Consider the following 23,237-nt stretch of genomic DNA (forward strand, 5'->3'; position numbering starts at 1 on the left):
AATTCAGCAATCGACCCGTCCACATTAGTAGTACGACGAAGATCACTGCGGAGCGGCGATATGTGTTTCTGATTGGCCAAGGAAAACTGTTCTTCCAAAATTAGCCAAGTTTTTCGAGCTGTACGGTCCTGGTGAGTGATGGAGCCAGGGCCGGCCCAGGAGCAGTGCAAGCTGGGCGACCATCCAGGGTTCTAAAAAATTAGGGCACTAAAATTATTAGAGTGGTGTATTCAAATATGTGAGTATCAGTTTTTTAAATTTGGTTAAATGAAAAAGAAATTTAACTAAAATTAGTGGCTTTCATTATTTAAAATTAATGAGGAGGTCTTGGGCTTTAAACACCATGTGTGGTTATATCTAAAAGTTTGACCATAAGAAGTGGTGCTTTATTTTGTTTAAAATTAACTAGGAGGTCTCTAGCTTGAAACACTATGTGTGTTTTTTAATTTCCAACTTTACAAATTTCTTTTCATAAGAGTTTAAATTTATGACATTTGGCTAAATTTTCAAGAGGTTTAGTCAGAAGCAATGGTTTTGTTGCTTAAAATTAACGAGATTTCCTGGGTTCAAAATGCTATGTGCATGTTTATTGTTTTCAATTTTTACGAATTTCTGTTTGGTTGTTAATTTCTTTTTAATTACTAGCTAGTAGCTATGTGGGTTGCAGTTTTAAATATTCGTTCCAATTCAAGTCTAACCTTCAACAAAGAGTAATGTGTAGACCAAATCTACAAATCATATGATGTGTCACCACTAGGTTTAATTTAGTGTTCGTTCATTGCTTATATATATATATAAATTAAAGACTAGAAAATATCATTAACTTTTTAGTCCCATATTGACAAGGTTAGTAATTAAGAAAAAATAAATAACGATTTATATAAAAACACTTTAAAAGTTCAGATAGAAAGTAAACAAAACTCATCATTTATATACTTGTAATCCCTTTTTTGGTTCCCTTCCCTTGATACAAATTAAATTAGTTTTTTGGTGTTTTTAAATTATTGAGTCTGAAGTGGTTTTCTAAGTACAATTTTATCGAAATCTTGCATGTGAAAATAAATAATTTTCTTATATGAAGTTAGAACACATTTTTTGACGTCGCTCCGGACCTACAAAATCTCAAGGCCGGCCCTGGACGGAGCCAAGCACATAAGCGCTTAAGGAGCCATTGATCAAGGAGAGAGCAAGCTGGCCCTTTTGGTCCCAATCTTCAAACTCGGGGTTGACAGTGTCCTCGGTTTTGTTTCCATCATCGTCGCTGGAGAGAAACTGAGGTGGATATGGAGAAGAACCATCCACAAAAGACATGAGTTTGTGAATCTTAAGCACGGGAACAATTTAGGCCAACCAAACAGGGTAATTCTTGCAGTTGAGTTCGACGTTGATAACGCGAGAGACGTTGGGAACACAAGCAGCGGTAGAAGAGGAGGTCACCATTGGAAAAATAAGTACAAAACAGAAGAATAAAGTTTGAATATCAACTCGATGAAATTGAGTGAGCGTAGAAATATGAGTCATTGTATTGATGTGTTGAAAATATTACAATCTATATATAGGGTTATAGACTTACAGTAATCCTTATTTAGGTCGAAATATTACCTTAAGTACAATTGAAAATTACATTCACATATTACATGCTACAATCACGGAGATAATATTGAATTAATTAAGGATAATCTAATAGTGACTCGTGCATCTCGTATAAATACTAAAAGAAATATAAAACATGTTTCGGGGCAGATATTTTTTGGTTGAAGAAATATCCAACAGATTCTCAGAATAACGTTGCAAATCAAAATAATTAGTGCAGCCGGTGGGGGGAATCGGATTTACTTGTAAGCCAAGTGAATCCTACAAATTGGGTCACGCCGGGAGAAGGATGAAGACCTTCCAATAATGGTTCAAATTTATGCATTTAATTATTTCGTAGGAAAAATAAAATAGTTAATTAAATTAATTAAGTAGTAAAGTTACCATTTAGTATATCCATTGGTTAGATTAACTAATAATTTTTTTTTGGGTCCAACGATAGATTTTGTTAGATTAATTAATTGACAATATCTTTAATTGTCATCTCTCATCCAATGTCCCACACCATACTTTCGTAAAAAAAGAGAAATTTTTTCTTTTGTGCAACTAAACTACAAAGTAAATTCTTTTTGTTGAGAGAGGAGTATTACCCTTTAACAACGGCGCGAGTTTGAACTCCGTCGGTCCCCTAATTAATCTAACATCTGATCCAACAAATCTATCATTTAACCACAAAAAAAAAAAAAAAAAAAAAAAAAATCTTTTTGTTGATGTTTCCAATATTGAATTGGTGTGATATGATATGATATGCTTTAGGTAATTGAACTTCTTGCTGGCTCGGCTTAGCTCATTTTCATTGAGTTTAACTTTTAATCTTGATCCTGACCAATGATAATTGAAAATGACGGTGGGTTTGAATGAGCAACTTTGACCTCGTGTCCTGAATCCAATTTGTTTGTTTTTGAAACAAAAGTGTACTAGGTAATTTAGTTATTTTGATGCTAAAAATTGTGAGGACCTTGATTCAACATAAAGTTTGGTATAGTACCTTAGTAAGGGTGCTTCGGTCACTAAGTAATGGTGATATATAAAGAGATAGGGATATAGAAGTAGACACGAAATGTATATGGTTTACCTTAAGTTGGGCTACGTCTACAGAATTAGAGGAGTTGTCATTATGGGATGTTTACATAATATAAGGGTTTAAGCATAATTAGAGGACTTAGTGTGAATTATGGGTCCTAAGATTCCAGATATCTTAATTGTGGGAGATAGTCTCATTTTATAATCATTTTGGTCATCTCTAACCAAATGGGCTAAATATAGTCTCATCTATGTTTATAGCCTAGCAAAAAATTGTTTTTTTAATGAACAAGCCATATTTATATATTATCTTCAATGTAAGGAGCTAAATATAACCCCTGAATAATTTATCAGTATTAATTTTATTGGTTAAAGTTACATAAAATATGCATACATACATCAACATCCTCATCTTGAACTGAGGAGAGAAGGAGGACTAGGAAGAGTAGAGAGAACGAGCGGAAGATAAGAGATACAAAGAAGAAATTCGGAAAGAAAGAAGAGAAAGACGGGAAAAACAAAACCGGGCTTGCTATGTTTGGCAAGCCTGATGGCCTTTGGTCAGCCCGATGTTGATTAGGATTTAGCTAGTTTGTTAGAGACGGTTTTTTGTTAGCTTTCTTTGCCCATTTTTTAGATTTGAACTTTTAGTCTTCTTCACTAGAGATGGCCTTACAGGTGAGTGATAGGAGCATATTTATGCGCCTTAGTTAGCTAGTTCTTATGCATTTTTGTTATGTTTTCTTAGTTAAAGTAGTCTTTTAAGCTACTTTCATGTGTTTTCAGGTTTAAAGGACATATTACATGAAATGATGCAATTTGGAGCTTTTGGAGCAAAACTGAGCTGGAATGTGGTGTATGCAAATGGAGCACGAGGAATGGACGAGGTTGAAGGTCGAAGGAGCTTAAGAAATGAAGAAATGAAAGTGAAGAGCAAAGAAGTCAGAATTGGCAACCAAAGTTTCTAATTTTGGAAGTTTCTATTCTTGGAGGTTTCCATTGTCGTGAGTTTCTATTCTTGGCTTTGGGCTTTTAGATGACCTAAACCCTAACTCCTTTTGGACCCTAAGCCCATGCCGCACCTAAACCCTAATCCTAGCCCACTTAATCAGCCGCACCCTAGGGCCTAATCATTTAATTTCTGCCAAGTTAAACCCTAATCCATCTACCCTAAGCCCATGCCGCACCTAATGTTCTAGAAACCCTATTTTCTGGTGGATTTCCAACCCTTGCCGCACCCAAACCCTAGCCCATTTGTCTAACCTGATTTCTTTAGGGTTTGGCTGCCTATATATATATGTTTTACCACCTTGCCGCGAGGAGAACCCTCAACACAACTCAGAAATTCGTCAAAATATATTCAGCCCCCTTGCCGCAGCCTTCCACCACCAATCTGCCATATTTTCACACTTTGCCGCAACCCCCATGTCCCTTAAACACTACCATATCATTCCTTACCCACTCATCCATCTAAATAACCCCTAGAACCTGTCCTAGTTCTTGTGCCGCAGACAAGAGGAGGAGAAAAAGCTTGGGACGTTCATGCCATTCTATTGAGGATTGTTGGAACGTTTTAGGTGTTGTCTTTCTGTTGAATCCCATGTTTAATTTTGATATTCTTTGTGTTGTGAGTATGAGGAACTAAACCCCCTTGGTTAGGGGGGAATTCGAAACCATGTACATGCTTGCAATATGATTTGATTACATTCAGTTGTTATTTCATAAGTTGTGGATTCAATTCGTTCATCTATTTGATTGATAACTTATTTGTGTATGTTGATTGAGAGTGCACGCTTAGTTTTCATGCATGAATATGATGCTAGATTATGAGGGAGTTTCACCTAATAGTTACAATCTTATAATCACAAGTAGTGAAGGTCGCTTGAAAACGATCGCGTTGAATGAATTCTTAGCATAAGTTTCATGCAATTCATAGTAACGAATGCTTCGTCAATGCTTATGTTTTTCATAGAACTTAATGATTCTTGCTTGTATCTCTATTATGCAATTCATGTAGGGAACTTGTAGGGAATGTTTTAGGTTGTTGTATGCAATCATCCAACTTAATAACTTGTGGAAAAACTGAGGGTTAATTAGTGCAATTCACGGTTAATCTGGGGTGTTGAGTATTTATAATTTATTGGAAGAACAACTGAAAATCGTTTTGTTTGCAAGTGTGACATGTGTGGAGAAGAACCTCCTAACTAGCCTTTTATCCAACCTTTTTATCCAAAAACATTCTACAATCTGTTTAGTTTAAAGTTTCTGTCTTATGTTGAATTTTCGTCCAAAACAAATCCCCCTTTAATTTGAAGTCTTAGATTAGTTAGAAAGTGTTTTGATTTGTGTTTCTAAGTATTTAGATTCAAGTTTTCACCCAATTTCGTCCAAATTAGTGTAGGTGCTCAAAACTGCCCAGAAAGTGGTTTTTAGGCAGTTTTGAGTCTTCTAGTTGCTGTTTTGGGTTTTAGGTTTGTTTAAGTGTTTTAACTTTTAGTTTTGCATTCTTTGAGTCGAGTTTAGTGTTTTAAACTTTGTTTTTGAGTTTTTAAGTCAGTTACCAAGTGTTTAGCAATCCCTCCTAATCCCCGGTCTAGAACGATCCCTACTTGCATCTTTACTACAATTGTCACAAGAGGGTTTTAATTTGTGTGCTTAATTATTTCGCATCAAATTTTTGGCGCCGTTGCCGGGGATTAGCAACTTTGCTAATCCCTTGGATTGTTATTTTCGTTTTTCTTATTAGATCAGATTCTTATGTTATTTTGTTTCTTGTTTTAGGTACTTGTTTATGACTCGGAGTTCTAATCCGGTTCACGAACATATTTTAGACTTTGACGACGATTTTGAGCGTGAGTTGAGACGTAAGAGGAAGAACCCGGAACCTAGTGAATCAAGTGCAAGTTCCGAGTCCGTCTCTGAATTTGAAAAAGAGGAGGAGGAAGCCACGGCAGGGATATTTGAAGAAGTCCAAGGCATGGCGGTGGACAACCGTACACTCAAGGAGCTTGCAGCTTCGGGATTGGGTAATGCCGCACCCTTGTGCATTCAATACCCCACGGCTGCCCAAGATAAGACGGATGAGTTTGAATTAAAGTCAAGTTTGCTTCATCATATTCCTAAATACCATGGCTTGTCCATGGAAGATCCTAACAAACATTTGAAAGAATTTGAAGTAGTTTGCTCTAGTATGACTCCCGTCACTGTTGACGGAAATATCTTGAAGATGAAGGCTTTTCCATTCTCTTTGATGGATAAAGCCAAAGATTGGTTATATGAGTTAGCTCCCGGCACTGTCACTTCTTGGGAGAGTATGAAGAGAGCATATTTGGAGAAGTTCTTTCCAACTTCTCGCATCATCCTCCTACGCAAAAAGATAAGCGGAATCCAGCAAGAAGAAGGTGAGTCTTTTCCTACGTATTATGAACGATTTAAATCACTTGTTGCTTCTTGTCCACAGCATCAGATGAAGGAGGAGTTGCTCTTGCAATATTTCTACGAGGGTCTCCTACCTCTAGAACGTCAAATGCTTGATGCTTCGGCGGGGGGAGCATTGGTGGACAAGACACCCAGGGATGCCAAGGTCTTGATCGCTAACCGAGCATTGAACGCTCAACAATACGAAGGCGTTGGACAGAGGAGTACCCCACGGCAACACCAAGTCAATGAGGTAAGTGCCATAACTGAACTTCAAAATCAAATGGCTAACCTTACTATGTTGATTTCTCAGGTGGTGGAAGGTCCAAAAGTTAAAACCGTAGCTTCTTGTGGCGTATGCTCCATGCAAGGACACCCTACGGACAAGTGCCCACAATTAATCGAGAATGGAGGGTGGGAGACACTCAATGCCGTGGGATATGGCAACCAATACCAATCACGTGGTGATCCGTTCTCTAATACTTACAATCCCGGTTGGCGTGATCATCCGAATTTCAAATGGCGAGACCCCCAACAAGGTCAACAACAAAGCGGATTTAGGCAACAACCCCCGGGTTTCTATCAAAAACCATTGGCACCACCACAAGCCCAAGCACAACCTGCCCAAAGCAATGTAGGTAATTCAAGTGATAATGATAAGATTTTTCAATTACTTACTACTTTGACGCAGGAAGTCCAAACTCAAAACAAAGAGAGGCAAATCCAAGACAAGAGGGTGGACAACTTGGAGAAGCAAGTGGGACAGATTGCCGAGTTCATAGGGCAATTTCGTGAGCAAGGAAGGTTGCCTAGCTCAACGGTGGTCAATCCGAAAGGTGGATTCGAATCTGCAAAAGCTATGCATTTGCGAAGTGGAAAGCAAGTCGGATCTGACCTCAAACCATCCAAATCACGTTCCAACGAGGAGGACGAGTTGAGAATTGAAGAGGAGGAGCAAAGGCCACTCACGGCCAAGGTGGAACCAAATGTGCCGCAAGTTCCAAGTGATCCTAAACCGTCCAATTCACCCCATAAAGGTAAAAACGTGTCAAGTTCAGTTCCTACTAATGCTTTTCCTTTGAATGTTCCTTTTCCTAGTAGATTTAAGCAAACAAAAAAAGAGGAAGCGGAAAAGGACATTCTCGAGACGTTTCGCAAAGTTCAAGTCAACATACCTTTGTTAGATGCAATCAAGCAAGTTCCGAGGTATGCTAAGTTCTTGAAGGAGTTGTGTACCACTAGGAAGAGGATGTCGACTATGGAAGTGGTAAAGGTAGGTGAAAATGTGTCCGCCATCTTGCAACGCAAACTACCTCCCAAATGCAAGGATCCAGGTAGCTTTACCATTCCTTGTGTCATTGGGAATACTAGATTTGAATCTGCCATGCTTGATTTAGGTGCTTCTATAAATGTTATGCCATATTCCATTTATGCATCTATGAACTTAGGAGCATTGAAAAATGATGGGGTAATAATACAATTGGCCGATAGATCTAACGCCTATCCAAAGGGAGTTTTGGAAGATGTTCTTGTGCAGGTTAATCATTTGGTCTTCCCGGCGGATTTCTATGTCCTCGAAATGGATGAATCGGACCATGCTCCTTTGCTGCCCATTCTACTTGGAAGGCCATTCATGAAGACGGCCCGGACGAAGATTGACGTGTATAGTGGAACTTTGTCCATGGAATTCGATGGGGAAGTTGTTAATTTTAATCTTTCTGATTCCATTAAATACCCTAGTGAGGACCATTCATGCTTTTCTATTGATATAATTGACTCTTTGGCGCAGGGATATCTCGACGATTTGAATGACGATGCACTTGAAAAAGTCATTACACGAGGCATGAAACTCAAAACAAAGGAGGAAGAGTGCATGCATGCCCACGACATACAAGAGTCATCCCATGCCGTGCCCCCTAGTGAGGAATTACTTGAAGTTGTGGCTGCCCTTGAGTCCTCACCTAAGCTTGATGGTAAGTATATTAACCGTGAGTCCATTCCCATTTCGACTAACAAATTGCTTCCATCTATAGTTCAGGCACCTACCCTTGATCTCAAACCATTACCGGGTCATTTGAAGTACATTTTCTTGGGAGAAAATGAGACATTACCGGCCATCATTTCTTCATCACTCACGGCACAAGAAGAGGAGAAACTAGTGCGTGTTTTGAAGGAATTCAAATCTGCCCTAGGTTGGACATTGGCCGATATCAAAGGTATTAGTCCCACCACATGCATGCATCATATATTTCTTGAGGAGGGGGCCAAACCAACTAGAGAGGCTCAACGCCGTCTTAACCCTCCGATGATGGAAGTTGTGAAGAAGGAGATAATCAAGCTGTTAGATTGTGGAGTTATCTATCCTATCTCGGATAGTAAGTGGGTTTCGCCTATCCAATGCGTGCCGAAGAAATCTGGAGTGACGGTTGTGGAGAACGCAGAGAATGAGCTAGTGCCCACTCGAGTCCAAACCGGTTGGCGCGTATGCACTGATTATAGGAAGATAAACGCCACCACGAGGAAGGACCACTTCCCATTGCCGTTCCTAGATCAAATGTTGGAAAGGTTAGCGGGTCATTCATTTTATTGTTTTCTTGATGGATATTCTGGTTATAATCAAATTGTTATTGCCCCGGATGATCAAGAAAAGACTACTTTTACATGCCCCTTTGGTACATTTGCTTATCGTCGCATGCCATTTGGGTTATGTAACGCACCTGCTACATTTCAAAGATGCATGATGAGCATATTTTCAGATTATGTTGAGAAAATTATTGAGGTTTTTATGGATGATTTCAGTGTGTTTGGTAATTCATTTGATGGTTGTTTAAGTAATCTTAGTTTGATTTTGAACCGTTGTGTTGAAACAAATCTTGTGCTTAATTGGGAAAAATGTCACTTCATGGTTAAACAAGGTATTGTTTTAGGACATATTATTTCTGAAAAAGGCATTGAAGTAGATAAATCTAAGGTAGACCTTGTTCGTCACTTACCCGCTCCAACTTCGGTTAGAGAGGTTCGTTCGTTTCTTGGTCACGCAGGTTTTTATAGGCGGTTCATAAAGGATTTCTTGAAGATTGCACAGCCACTATGTCGATTGCTGCAAAAAGAGGTGGCGTTTGAGTTTGATGATGCATGTTCCACGGCATTCAAGCACCTCAAGGAGGCTCTCACGTCGGCTCCCATTATCACACCTCCAGATTGGAGCCTTCCATTCGAGTTGATGTGCGATGCTTCGGACTATGCGATTGGTGCTGTTTTGGGGCAGCGAAAGGACAAACAACCTCATGTTATTTATTATGCTTCTAGAACATTAAATGATGCTCAATTAAATTACTCAACAACTGAAAAAGAATTACTTGTTGTGGTATTTGCATTAGATAAGTTTCGGTCATATTTACTTGGGACTAAAGTTATTATTTTTACTGATCATGCAGCTCTCAAGTATTTGCTTACAAAAAAAGAGGCCAAGCCTAGACTAATTCGATGGCTATTGCTCCTACAAGAGTTTGACATTGAGATTCGGGATAAGAAGGGCGTGGAGAATGTGGTGGCTGACCACCTAAGCCGCATGGTGCATAATGAGGAGTCCCTACCCATTGCAGAGACATTCCCCGATGAACAATTGCTGTCCATAAAGGTTAGTACACCGTGGTATGCTGATATAGTTAATTTTTTGGTGTCAAAACGTATTCCAAGTGAGTTCAATAGGCACCAACGTGACAAACTTAGGCATGATGCACGGTTTTATGTGTGGGATGATCCATACTTATGGAAATTTTGTCCCGATCAGATTATACGTCGTTGTGTGCATGATTCTGAATGTCATTCAATTTTGAGTTTTTGTCATACATATGCATGTGGAGGGCACTTTGGCACACAACGCACGGCCCTCTAAGTGTTACAATGTGGATTTTATTGGCCTAGTATTTTTAAGGATGCTAGAACGTTTTGCTTAACATGTGATAAATGCCAAAGAATGGGTGGAATTAGTGCAAAGGACCAAATGCCGCAGGTTTCTATCCTAAATGTTGAAATTTTTGATGTTTGGGGTATTGATTTTATGGGTCCCTTCCCTTCATCGTATGGTTTCATGTATATTTTGCTTGCGGTTGATTATGTGTCAAAATGGGTGGAAGCCAAGGCCACTCGGACTAATGATTCTAAAGTGGTTGCAGATTTTATTAGAACTAACATTTTTGCAAGGTTTGGAATGCCACGAGTGATCATTAGTGATGGAGGGTCACACTTTTGCAATCGGACCATTGAAGCATTATTGAGGAAATACCATGTCACCCATAAGGTTTCTACACCTTATCATCCTCAAACGAATGGCCAAGCCGAGGTTTCCAACCGAGAGATCAAGCAAATACTTGAGAAGACCATTGGGCCAACAAGGAAGGATTGGAGCTTACGGTTAGATGATGCACTTTGGGCGTATCGTACGGCGTACAAAACCCCCATTGGGATGTCCCCCTTTCGACTTGTCTATGGCAAGGCGTGCCATCTTCCCGTTGAATTGGAGCACAAAGCACTTTGGGCCATCAAGAAGTTTAACATGAACCTCGATGAAGCGGGAAGTCAAAGGAGATGGCAATTAAATGAGCTTGATGAGATAAGGCACGAGGCGTACGATAATGCAAGCATTTACAAGCAAAAGACCAAAGCTTTCCATGATAACATGATCCGTGGGAAATCATTCTCAATTGGGCAGAAAGTGTTATTGTTCAATTCCCGATTACGTTTGTTTCCCGGTAAGTTACGTTCTAAGTGGATTGGACCATTTGTTATTACTAATGTTTTTGTTCATGGTGCAGTCCAAATCCAAAGCTTGAAAACGGGACATGAATTCAAGGTGAACGGGCATCGTTTGAAGCCCTATTATGACACCTTTGTGGAGCATGCCGTGGATGACATACCCTTGGAAGCCGTGGGCCCTAGTAAGGAGTGAATGAGGTCTTCGTCCGGCTGTACGACGTAAAAGCAAGCGCTACTTGGGAGGCAACCCATGCATTCAACAAAGGAAGACCTAGAAAGCACTCCAATTCCAGATTTGCGTTCCTAAACCCTTCTCTTTGTTGATTCTTTCTAATCTGCCTATTTAGTTGTTTTACTTGCTGTTTGTGTGGTTCTTTGTGTGATTCTATGCTTAAAACATTGAGGACAATGTTTGATTTAAGTGTGGGGGGGGTAACTAAGTGTTTTTCATGCAAATTCGTGGGATTTTATCACCCATTATTTCAAAACTTGTTCCTTGCTGTTTTTAAGTGTTTTTAAGCAGTTTTGGTGTGTTTTAGTATGTTTTGAAGTAAAAATCCGAAAATCAAAGAAAAATTTGAAAAATTTGTTTTAAAAAAACCCAAAAAAGAGTTATTTTTGTGTGTTTGTTTGTGTCTTAGGGTACCTTCCAACACAATGATGAGGATTTGGTTTTTAAATACATGGCTGTTAAAGAGAGTGATTAACATGGATGAAAGTTTGATTTACTCTATGTTTAAGCTTGGTTGTGGTTATAACTTATGACTTCACATGTAATCAAAAAGAAGAAAAAAATTAGTTTTTGTAACATGCTTGAAGGAAGGAACTCAAACTAATGCTACAACCTTGTGAGATTTGAGCCTAAACGTTTATTTGGAGAGTTAAAATCTGTGCATTCTTGGTTTCTAAAGTCGTTGCATGATCTCATTTTTCTTTGCTTGGTTACTACTTAGAAGGCGTTTCATCATTTAGTTCCAAATACTAGAACTCATGCCAATTTCATTCAAAACATGTTATTGAATTGCATAACACATATTCAAGATGAAGTTAGTAGTGACCACCATAGCCAAATTGCCATATTTCCCTATTTCATTTGTTTGTAGGATTTAACCCCGTTGAGCCTTGTGTAGCCTACTTTCTTTGTTAACCCACAATTATCCTCACCTAGCCTAGAGTAGGACCACCCATACCTTTGTTCTTGAAGCATAGTAAAAGCATAACTCAAAGATGAATTCCTTTTGATCATTGCATTGTAGAAAACAAGTGTGGGGGAAGGATTCTTGATACATGGGTGTGCCAAAGTCTTGAATGAGGCACGGCAAAGAAGAAAAAAAAAAAAAAAAAAAAAAAAAAAGAGAAAAAGTTGAAAAGTTGAGAAAAAGAGTTCCAAAGTATTGTTTGTTGAAGAAAGGGTCCAAAACAATGAATTCGGCCCTAAGGAGTTGTCTAAATCTTTCCCTTGTGTTTTAAAGTTAATTTCTGCAATCTAAGTGAATTCTAAGTCTCAATTTCATTGTTTTGCTTACTATTGCTTGAAGAACGTTTGTTTTCCCTATCCTCTCTTTGTTAACCAACACCCCAAGCCCCATTACAACCCTAAACTTCTATCTTGAGTGTTATGTGTGTCAATTTGTGGAGTTTGAATTTGGTATGAGCATATGGTGTCACTGGTTCTCGCATCTAAGTAGTAGCATTCCATTCATGAGATCATATCTAAACATGCTTCTTAACTCTAGAAATTGCATTCGTTGTGAAACATATATGTGAGCATTCGTTTTCATATCTACATCAATCTTCTCACATATGACTAGTATAGGGTGTGGAGTTAGAAAATCTGAGTGAAAATAGAGTGTCTATCTTGTAAGGAATTGAGGGAATTCTTTAAGGCATGTTACTACATTCAAAGCATTGTTTTAATTGATTACTTGTGAACAAGTGAGAAGTGGCTTTAATTAAGTATGTGCTTGTGTAAAGAGGACTCAAATCTGTGGGGATAATGATCTTTAACATGTCATGTGCATTGGAAATCCCTGAGGCAAACGTTGGAAGGTTTAGGTTTTGTTTTGGTTAGTTGTTTCATTTTGTTTTCTTTCTTTTGTTTGTTTTGCTCGAGGACTAGCAAAAGCTAAGTGTGGGGGAATTTGATAGGAGCATATTTATGCGCCTTAGTTAGCTAGTTCTTATGCATTTTTGTTATGTTTTCTTAGTTAAAGTAGTCTTTTAAGCTACTTTCATGTGTTTTCAGGTTTAAAGGACATATTACATGAAATGATGCAATTTGGAGCTTTTGGAGCAAAACTGAGCTGGAATGTGGTGTATGCAAATGGAGCACGAGGAATGGACGAGGTTGAAGGTCGAAGGAGCTTAAGAAATGAAGAAATGAAAGTGAAGAGCAAAGAAGTCAGAATTGGCAACCAAAGTTTCTAATTTTGGAAGTTTCTATTCTTGGAGGTTTCCATTGTCGTGAGTTTCTATTCTTGGCTTTGGGCTTTTAGATGACCTAAACCCTAACTCCTTTTGGACCCTAAGCCCATGCCGCACCTAAACCCTAATCCTAGCCCACTTAATCAGCCGCACCCTAGGGCCTAATCATTTAATTTCTGCCAAGTTAAACCCTAATCCATCTACCCTAAGCCCATGCCGCACCTAATGTTCTAGAAACCCTATTTTCTGGTGGATTTCCAACCCTTGCCGCACCCAAACCCTAGCCCATTTGTCTAACCTGATTTCTTTAGGGTTTGGCTGCCTATATATATATGTTTTACCACCTTGCCGCGAGGAGAACCCTCAACACAACTCAGAAATTCGTCAAAATATATTCAGCCCCCTTGCCGCAGCCTTCCACCACCAATCTGCCATATTTTCACACTTTGCCGCAACCCCCATGTCCCTTAAACACTACCATATCATTCCTTACCCACTCATCCATCTAAATAACCCCTAGAACCTGTCCTAGTTCTTGTGCCGCAGACAAGAGGAGGAGAAAAAGCTTGGGACGTTCATGCCATTCTATTGAGGATTGTTGGAACGTTTTAGGTGTTGTCTTTCTGTTGAATCCCATGTTTAATTTTGATATTCTTTGTGTTGTGAGTATGAGGAACTAAACCCCCTTGGTTAGGGGGGAATTCGAAACCATGTACATGCTTGCAATATGATTTGATTACATTCAGTTGTTATTTCATAAGTTGTGGATTCAATTCGTTCATCTATTTGATTGATAACTTATTTGTGTATGTTGATTGAGAGTGCACGCTTAGTTTTCATGCATGAATATGATGCTAGATTATGAGGGAGTTTCACCTAATAGTTACAATCTTATAATCACAAGTAGTGAAGGTCGCTTGAAAACGATCGCGTTGAATGAATTCTTAGCATAAGTTTCACGCAATTCATAGTAACGAATGCTTCGTCAATGCTTATGTTTTTCATAGAACTTAATGATTCTTGCTTGTATCTCTATTATGCAATTCATGTAGGGAACTTGTAGGGAATGTTTTAGGTTGTTGTATGCAATCATCCAACTTAATAACTTGTGGAAAAACTGAGGGTTAATTAGTGCAATTCACGGTTAATCTGGGGTGTTGAGTATTTATAATTTATTGGAAGAACAACTGAAAATCGTTTTGTTTGCAAGTGTGACATGTGTGGAGAAGAACCTCCTAACTAGCCTTTTATCCAACCTTTTTATCCAAAAACATTCTACAATCTGTTTAGTTTAAAGTTTCTGTCTTATGTTGAATTTTCGTCCAAAACAAATCCCCCTTTAATTTGAAGTCTTAGATTAGTTAGAAAGTGTTTTGATTTGTGTTTCTAAGTATTTAGATTCAAGTTTTCACCCAATTTCGTCCAAATTAGTGTAGGTGCTCAAAACTGCCCAGAAAGTGGTTTTTAGGCAGTTTTGAGTCTTCTAGTTGCTGTTTTGGGTTTTAGGTTTGTTTAAGTGTTTTAACTTTTAGTTTTGCATACTTTGAGTCGAGTTTAGTGTTTTAAACTTTGTTTTTGAGTTTTTAAGTCAGTTACCAAGTGTTTAGCAATCCCTCCTAATCCCCGGTCTAGAACGATCCCTACTTGCATCTTTACTACAATTGTCACAAGAGGGTTTTAATTTGTGTGCTTAATTATTTCGCATCAGTGAGGAGAGTCCCCCATTCTTATATGTTGTCGATGTGGGACTCTAGAAACATCGTTGTAAGTAGTATTGCCACCTGTCCTTGAGCAAGTGGGCTTCAAGTTGGAGGAATGGAGAGCTGACTTGTTTGAGGTTGGTTTGTGTGCTTTGCGAGAGTGCCTCAGTAAGAATCTTTTGGAGGATTACTGAGGTTTCCTGGTTGACAAGTAGTCGGTGGTTTCAGAGTATAAGTTGCTGGTACAAACAAGTTATATTTATCATTTTTAAAAACTATAAATCATTTGCAAATTGAATACCAAAAAACCCTAAACTCTATTAAAATTAAACTCAATTGGTTAAAATGTTCTTTGAGATTAAAATAACTTATCACTTTGATCTCTGCCAATGAAAATTGATTGAAGTGGTTTTTGAGTTTGTCCACTGTAAATCATTTTGGTCAATAAGTGAAAAATCTGTCCATTTCTTTGTTACATTATCATGTAAACGACCATGTGATTATCTTTTTAAGACTATTTTTGTCAAATACCCAAAGTGTAGGCACGCGAGCTGGTTGGATGTCACGTGCTTCACTCTTTCTCCAAAGTCCGCAGAGTTCAGAAGAAAAAAGAAGTGTTGGATCAAAATCATCCGATTAGATTTGCTGAGTGTAAGTGTTCAAATTCTAGGCTAGGAGTTGCCTGATTTTTAAATTTTAATTTCTATTAATTTCCGCCGGAGCTGTGGGTTGGCGTTTTTCTGAAATTTGAGATGGGAATCTAAAATGCTTCCTTCCAAATTTCCAATTCCATTAGTGCTTGAAAATTTGAGATGGGTTTTGGCTTTTTCTTGATTTTGGCAGATTAAATTTGAAGTTTAAAGGTATAGGTCTATAATTTGCTGCGAATTAATGTTGTTAATGGATAGATAATATTGCTGCAGATTGATTGCTCATTTATTTGTTTTTATAAAATTCAGAGTTTCTGGGTGGGTAAGATTAGGCCAGTTTATTTGATTTAGGGTTTAGGGTTGATTGCCGGCCGCAGTCACGAGATGCTTCAGGTGCTAATATTTATATCAAGAGGAACAAAAATACTACTATAATTTGAATATATGTACATAGTAATTTAATGCTATTCAATTGTTCATACAACTTGTGTTTCCAAACCCAATAGAGAATTCAATAAATTTGATGCTGTTCATTTCGATTGTGTAATTGTTACGAAGAGATATTTGACAAGGATCGTAGAATTTAATTAAATAGTGTCATGAATTCACTTCAAACATTATCTTCTTTTGAGTTTAACCTTTCATAGCTTTTCAGGGTTTTTTGTGGAATTGATGAATTTTCTCGTGTCACTACCATAGTTTTTTCTTTCTTGAGATTAGATTACCAGTTAACCAAATAATATTCTGCAGAAAAAACATAGCTTAAATTGCTAATATTCTTTTGCTTTTTAAATTTAAGGTGCAAAATTTTTTGTTTCTTTCAAATGAATTTTTATTGAGTAACTCCTGCGTTTGTATGTCAAGATCAATGACATATAGAGGGCGTGGATGCGGTGGATTTTCAGTGGGGGCGGTTTTGGCTTTGCTAAGCAAGGGCCTTTTGTGCTTTTTCCTGTGAGTTTTTGTTGCTGCAGTTTTGGCAAATTTTACATAAGTTTTGGAACTTTGCTAGGTTTCCATGAATTAGAAAAAGACATTAGCCCGGCTGTGTTCCTACTTTCTGACTTTGCTAGGTTTCCATGAATTAGAAAAAGACACTTACGGCTGTGTTCCTACTTTCCGTATTTAACGTCGAAATTTTACTTTGCAGGACATTGATTTGCGTATTCCCAAAGGTATATCTGATGTAGAGAAAAAACACACTCTTACTGAGGAAGAAAACTTAATCAATCAAACTTGCAAGTTTCAAAATATTTGGAAAGGCTTTCCTTATTATCTTGAGCAGAGCCCTTTGAATGTTTAGCATGTTGTGGTTTAATTTTCATTATTTTTGTTTATTATCAGTACAAGTGGTCGTGGAATAAGCAATCTATGTTTAATTTGCATATTCGATCTGTTTTTCCCTTTCTTTTTCTCTATAAAATATGAATCCTAGCCGTTATTTTGACGGAATAAATCGTTGATTATGCACTTTTGAGTGCTTTTACCAATGTTGTTGAGGAGTACCATTCCCATAGTCAATATGTGAGACTAATTTTACTCCACTTAACACATTTGGAGAGCGAAATTTGACATGGAAGGCCGTATTGGCCGAACCCCCTTGTATATTTGGTTTACTTTGTGAATAATTGATTTTGTTCTTGGATTTAAGATTGGTGTTTGGATGTCATGATTATTCTCGAATACGAGTTAATTAACGAAAATTACTACATGTGACTAATACAATTAACTTATGCTTAGGTATGTTTTATGGGGAAGTTAGCAGTCTGGTTCTATGCTAACTTCATACCAAATCATCCTCTGACAACCTTTCAAGCTTATCCAACCTAATTGTGGGGGCATTGCACTGCCCTATATTGGCCAATGGTACTAATTTTACCATAAAGGGAAGCCTCATACTTACTTCGTTCTGGAAGAACGACTTTTTGAGCTTTAAGGATATTTGAGAGCATTATTACCATATTGAAACCAATGTTGAAAATGGAGTAAAATTCATTTGCATATTACCATATTGCACTTCTTACAAATAAAGCCAGAAGCGTATTCTAGAGAAGATGGAACGCTTAACGAGTGGATTACACCCATTTAGGCCCACTATATGACCAATTAAAAGCCCGAGATGGAATTTTTGCTATGGATATACGTTTGGGATATCTAGGATGATCTGTGATGAGCCGTTATGGGCATCCTCTTACTAAAAGTAAAGACATCATACCTAGAAGCATATCATGCCTTAACACCCTCCATTTTTCTACAAAAGAGTCAAGGGGACATTTGTGGACTGATTCAACCACCCCGCGGACCATTTAGATACCTTACGATATTGATTGATGCTTCTACATGTTGGCCACACATGTGGCTGTTGTCCATAAGTTGCCTTCTCTACACTGGTGGCTTAGATAAACAAACTCAAGGCTCACCACCCTGATTATCTGATCAAATCTATTCGATTGGATAAGTTGAAGAATTTACATTGAATACTTTCGATGGATATTGCATGTCGGTTGGGTTTTGACGTTGAACATCTAGTACTCCATGTTCATAACTAGAACGACCTAGCAAAAGCATTCATTAAATGCCTTCAAATGATTGCACGATCGATTGCTCATACGTACCAAGTTCTCGATCTCCGTTTAGGGCCATGCAATATTGCAAGCAACCATGTTGGTCTGCCTGAGGCCCGTCATGACCCAACCTTATAAAGCGTATGTTAGTTGGTTATCAGATACGAACCTAACATATTGCATTTGTGCGTCTTTGGTTGTGAGGTCTATATGCCATTTGTGTCGCCTTTACGAACAAATAAAATGGGTCCTCAGAGAAGGATGGAAATCTATGTTGGTTATGATTCTCCTTCTAATATTCGTTACTTAGAACCTTTTTGACAGACGATCTCTTTACCACTCGTTTTGCGGATTGTCACTTTTATGAGACAGTCTCCATGCCATTAGTGGGAGATAAGAACGTCAATGTTCCTAAAGAACAACGCGAATTATCGTGGATGTCCCCATTATGTCTCATCTCGATCCCAATCTAGATTGTCAGAGTATAACTAGGCGCTTCCTCCAATCTAGCAAAAGTGACGAGATCACATATACCATCTACAAATGTGCCTGCAAAGATTAATGTACCAAATGTATGACGGACCTTCGTCCCCGAAAGTAGGAACGCCATTATTGTGGCCGACCTTCGTACATTGGTTGCTAGCCAATTAATCTGTCCTACTCCAGAAGCATGGTAGATCACTCGGTTCAAGGATTCACTTTTCCAAAAGTGGAGGAATGTGGCACAAACGAATCTGCCCCTCAATCGCTGTCTCAATCCTTTCCATCTCATGAGATTAAATTCAGATTACTCCCGAGACTTGAAGTTCTTGATCCAGTATACTAATTTGGATGAGATATGAAATTGGAATAAGATTATCATAAATGATATTTCATTTATATGATAACTACCGACATAAATGAAAAGCGACAATAATGAACCGCGTTCCATTGATTAGTGTCAACGTAAAACTGATTGGTCAACTAGAAGATTTAATTGATGACAAATGAGATGAATGAAATAGTGCAATATGACGCCTTATGGCGAGGTTTCTTTCATGAACCATGTAATTGATTGCAGAATTACAAACATGGTTGTAGTATCTCTGGGATCCTGATACGAAACCTACATGGAGTTTTCAAAGGACTTACATGTACTGATTCAAATAGTTCTAGACCACAAGAACATTTTCTCGGTTCTCAAAAGGCTTTCACTTTGCAGATGCAGAACTATCCGGACGGATGTGGTATACATGTCCAACTGAATATTTGATCAATTAGGGATATATGCCCTTGCATGTACAAAATCCAAAATTGCTAGAGTTAGAAAATTAACTCGCACCTCAAGTCGGATTTTAAGATGAATGATCTTGGGAAAACTCAACATTACCTTGACCTGAAGTTTCGAGCTAGTTCTAATGGTATTCTTGTCCACCAGTCGAACTAGACCTAGAAGGTGTTACGTATTGGAACGTGAGGCAACCATATCTAAGTACATTGGCGTTTGTTGTACTTAGCTCAGTGCACTAGATCAGACATCTTATGTGTTGATAATTTTTTGGCATAAAGCAGCACTGCGTTTACATGCCACTATCAAATTTGGTGTTAAAGACATTTTTCTGTTACTACGAATTTGGGCTTATCTATCCCTATGCATCTCAGAATAGACCACACCCCCTTGATCTTCAGAATGATGCCTACCTTGTGGGATTAGCTGAATCAAATCATCTATCTGACCGCACAAGGTACGTTCCTGAATGTTTATGTCTTTACCTTTAAGGAACACCGCAATATCTTGGAGGTTACTAGATAGACTTTTAGTTGTGAAACCTTTGAATCGTTCCAAGACTTATTGTATCTCATCACGTGAAAGATATGGTCGAGAACTCTTGTTAAGCATATTCGAACTCCCTACGATTTTCATACATCGTTAAGTCCCAATAACGATCCATGAAGACAATGCCGTATGTATTGACCAGATCATGATACATCCCAACAAGTAAACACCAAGTATATTGTGTCTATATCAGCATGAGCATTAGAAGATTGAAGTTAAGCAGTCCGATCCCAGACAAACTTGTCGACCTCTACACGATGTCACTGCCGAAGTCTACCTTCCAAAAGCTTGTTCGAGGAATTGGTTTGCGTAACTTTCTCACTTGCGATGCTTGTAGTTTCATTTGGAAGTAATGTCAAACTCAGGGGGAGTATCCAAAAGTATACTCACTTGACCTTAATGTATTCTTTTTCCTTACGCTTAGGAGCATTTTTCCCACTAGGTTTTTGCTACCTGACTAGGTTTTGATGAAACACCCATCTTGGGTTGGTCATACCCTTGTGTATGTTCTACTTGCGTCCCGAGGACGTATAGTTTTGACTTAATGCAACTTCTCACTTTTCTTCTTTGACTATGGGCTTTTGTCATAGTGAAGTTTTGTGAGTCTTACCACCCATGCATTCTTCCGTTTGTTTTGAGACTCGCATTCGTTACTTGTTCCGACTAGGCGAGACGACTTCATCAATTGCTTCTACATTTGCTTGAAGATCTGATGCGCCATCTACTTTTGTTTTAATATTTAAAAAATATTAAATAATTTTTTTTAGTTTTTAATAATATTTTATTATTATTTTTTTTAATAAAAAGTGAGTCCTGAATTAAGCCACGTCAGCATTTAACTGAGAAATTAACGCCAAGCTAACGGAATGTATAACATTGACACAAATTCGTAAGATGAGGTATGCCATTGTTAATTTTAAAAGATAAGATATGAAAGTGTCGTGACACTAATAGTTGAGATAGTTTTTTGTACTTTACCTTGTGTTCTAATACATAGTGATTATGTAAATCCTAAGTAAAGATAAATTAGGAATTTTTTAGGATCTAGAAGATCTTTTCTAATAGATTTTGTATTACTTAGAGAGCAAGTTTCCTTCTTCCTTTTTACTATAAATAAAGGCTTCTTCCTTATTACTATAAATAAAAGAAGAAGGACTTGGAAATTAATAGACAATTTCTCAAGTCTATTCTCCATCCTCTTTCTCTCCATGCCACACCCCTCAATTAAATATAGGCCACACCACTCATATTAATTAGTAGAAAAATAATTATGAGAATGTTAAATATAAAAGAATGGTAAAATATTAAATTTAAGACTTGTCACGTGATGAGTTTTAAATGAATTGTAGTACCATTCAACAAAATTCAGTAACAAGCCAAACCCCGCATAAATTTTTCTAGCAATATGTTGTTAGCTAAACATAAATAGACTTTAGATCTCGTTGAAATGTAAGATAAAAAGCTTTTTAAATAATTAATTTGATTGCCGTTAACTCAGAAATGGAGATTGAATGCAATTGCACTTGATAAAGTCTCAGTACACCATCGTCAACTCTTACCCTAATTATACTTACTTAATAGTTAATACAGAGAGAAAGACGATCTAGTTAGTAAATAGTTAGATGGAGATAATTACAAAGCTAATCTACAATCTTAATTACTTATTAGGCACTAATCCTTAGTCCTTTCTTATTAAGCCAAGAGCCAGAAATCCTTCTGCCATCTGGTGTTGATAAGGTAGCCACTCACTCCTTTGCTCTGCTTCCTCACTCCAATTGTCAAACACTCTGCATTGTTTATGCAATGCTCCACTAACAACTCTCTGCTGCTGCTGCTTCCAAATAAGCTGCATAAATCAAAATTAGCAATCTCTCAGAATTCCGAAAAATCAAACTGCAAGACAATGATTTGGTTTGATTCAGTTTCACTCGGCGGATTTAGATAAAACCTAATAATAATCCGAGATACGTTACACAGTAATCAGTTTTTGAGTAAAACCGATCCAAACCAGACCTTGCCCTAATACGGGTTTTTGCAAGAAGGGATTAGTGAAATAGAACCCACCAGCTGATGAGGGGAGATGGCTTCTTCTGACCAAGCACTAGCACTGAAACCTCAAGCTTCTTGACCTGGCTTATAATTGTGGCCAGTCTTGGACCTTGGATCACAAGAGCTTCCACTTCCACCTAAATATTATTTTGTCCCAAAAATAATAAACAAATAATTAATAATATAAACACATGACTAAATAAATGTTGAGTGACACAACAGAAATTATGTCCCCTCTCTTTTTTTTTCTGGGAAAAATAAGGGCAAAAGCAACTGAAAAGCCCGTCACTCTTCCCTTCTCGCACTGAAAAAAAGAAAAAGATAATTTTGAGAGTGAAATTGCCACTGGAAAAAGCAAAATATTAAGAAAGCAATTTAGCCTTTTCATCTAGCTAGCTCTTGGGATCCATCTAACACAACGAAAACACTCTCAGCCTCTTCTAGTAGGATCTATCAAACAAAGCAAAATATTAAGAAAACAATTTAGCTTTTCCATCAAGCTAGCTCTCTTTTACTTCTCTTATTCGAGCGATATTCTAATATAATTTACAATCTAAACTACGAGAAAGACGACTGGAATGTACCTCAGGCTTGCAAGCCTTGCAGAGGGAGCTAAGGGAGTTGGCAAGGCATGGTGAGGAGGAAAAGTCGTGGCAAGAAGGGATGATGTGGAGGAGAGTGAGCAAATCACCCCTGTTGGCAACGTGAGTGAGGGCCCACATCATGGCATGCTTGGAATGTGATGAGTCATCCACCACCACCATCACTCTCTTCTTCGTTTCAAATCCACCGCCGCCACCACCATTGTTGTTGCCATACATGCTTTGAAGCCCTTCCATATGCTGAAAGCTTCCTCCTTTTCCCTCAGACCGCCCAACTCCGCCACTGAAAGACTTGTTATTTCCACCACCACCCCCACCTCCACCCCACCTCCTTGATTTTGATTTCCAAGCCTCCCTTCCACTTAACTCCCTCAAACATGCGCTTGGTTTTGGCATTTTCTCTTACCCTTTTGCCAAAATGTGCTTAAATGCTAAGTCAGAGTTTGGAGAGAGAGAGAGAGAGATTATGTGAGTATGTGGAGAGAGTATGTGCGGTTGGTTGAGAGTTTCTGGGTTATTATAATGAGAGAAAACGAGGGTGAGGCGTGAGAGAGAGAGAGAGAGAGAGAGGGGAACGGTGTTAAAATCTGATGATGCAAAGACATGATTTTTTTTATGTTTGTGCAGGTAAAGTGTCACGG

At 38.1% G+C, this 23,237-nt stretch overlaps 1 protein-coding gene across 1 annotated transcript; it reads right to left on the reverse strand.

Annotated features, from left to right (window-relative positions):
* Nucleotides 1-21,529: 21,529 nt before the first annotated feature.
* On the reverse strand, nt 21,530-22,992 carry LOC137717099 (uncharacterized). The gene is made up of 3 exons (XM_068456409.1): nt 22,579-22,992; nt 22,010-22,131; nt 21,530-21,791 (listed from the first exon to the last, which is right to left on the reverse strand). Exons 1-3 carry the CDS (start codon nt 22,990-22,992, stop codon nt 21,638-21,640), a joined length of 690 nt encoding a protein of 229 aa, XP_068312510.1. The 3' UTR covers nt 21,530-21,637.
* Between the last annotated feature and the right edge of the window lie 245 nt (nt 22,993-23,237).

The sequence above is a fragment of the Pyrus communis genome, chromosome 15 (genome assembly GCF_963583255.1).
Source record: "Pyrus communis chromosome 15, drPyrComm1.1, whole genome shotgun sequence".
NCBI classification, from domain to species: domain Eukaryota; kingdom Viridiplantae; phylum Streptophyta; class Magnoliopsida; order Rosales; family Rosaceae; genus Pyrus; species Pyrus communis.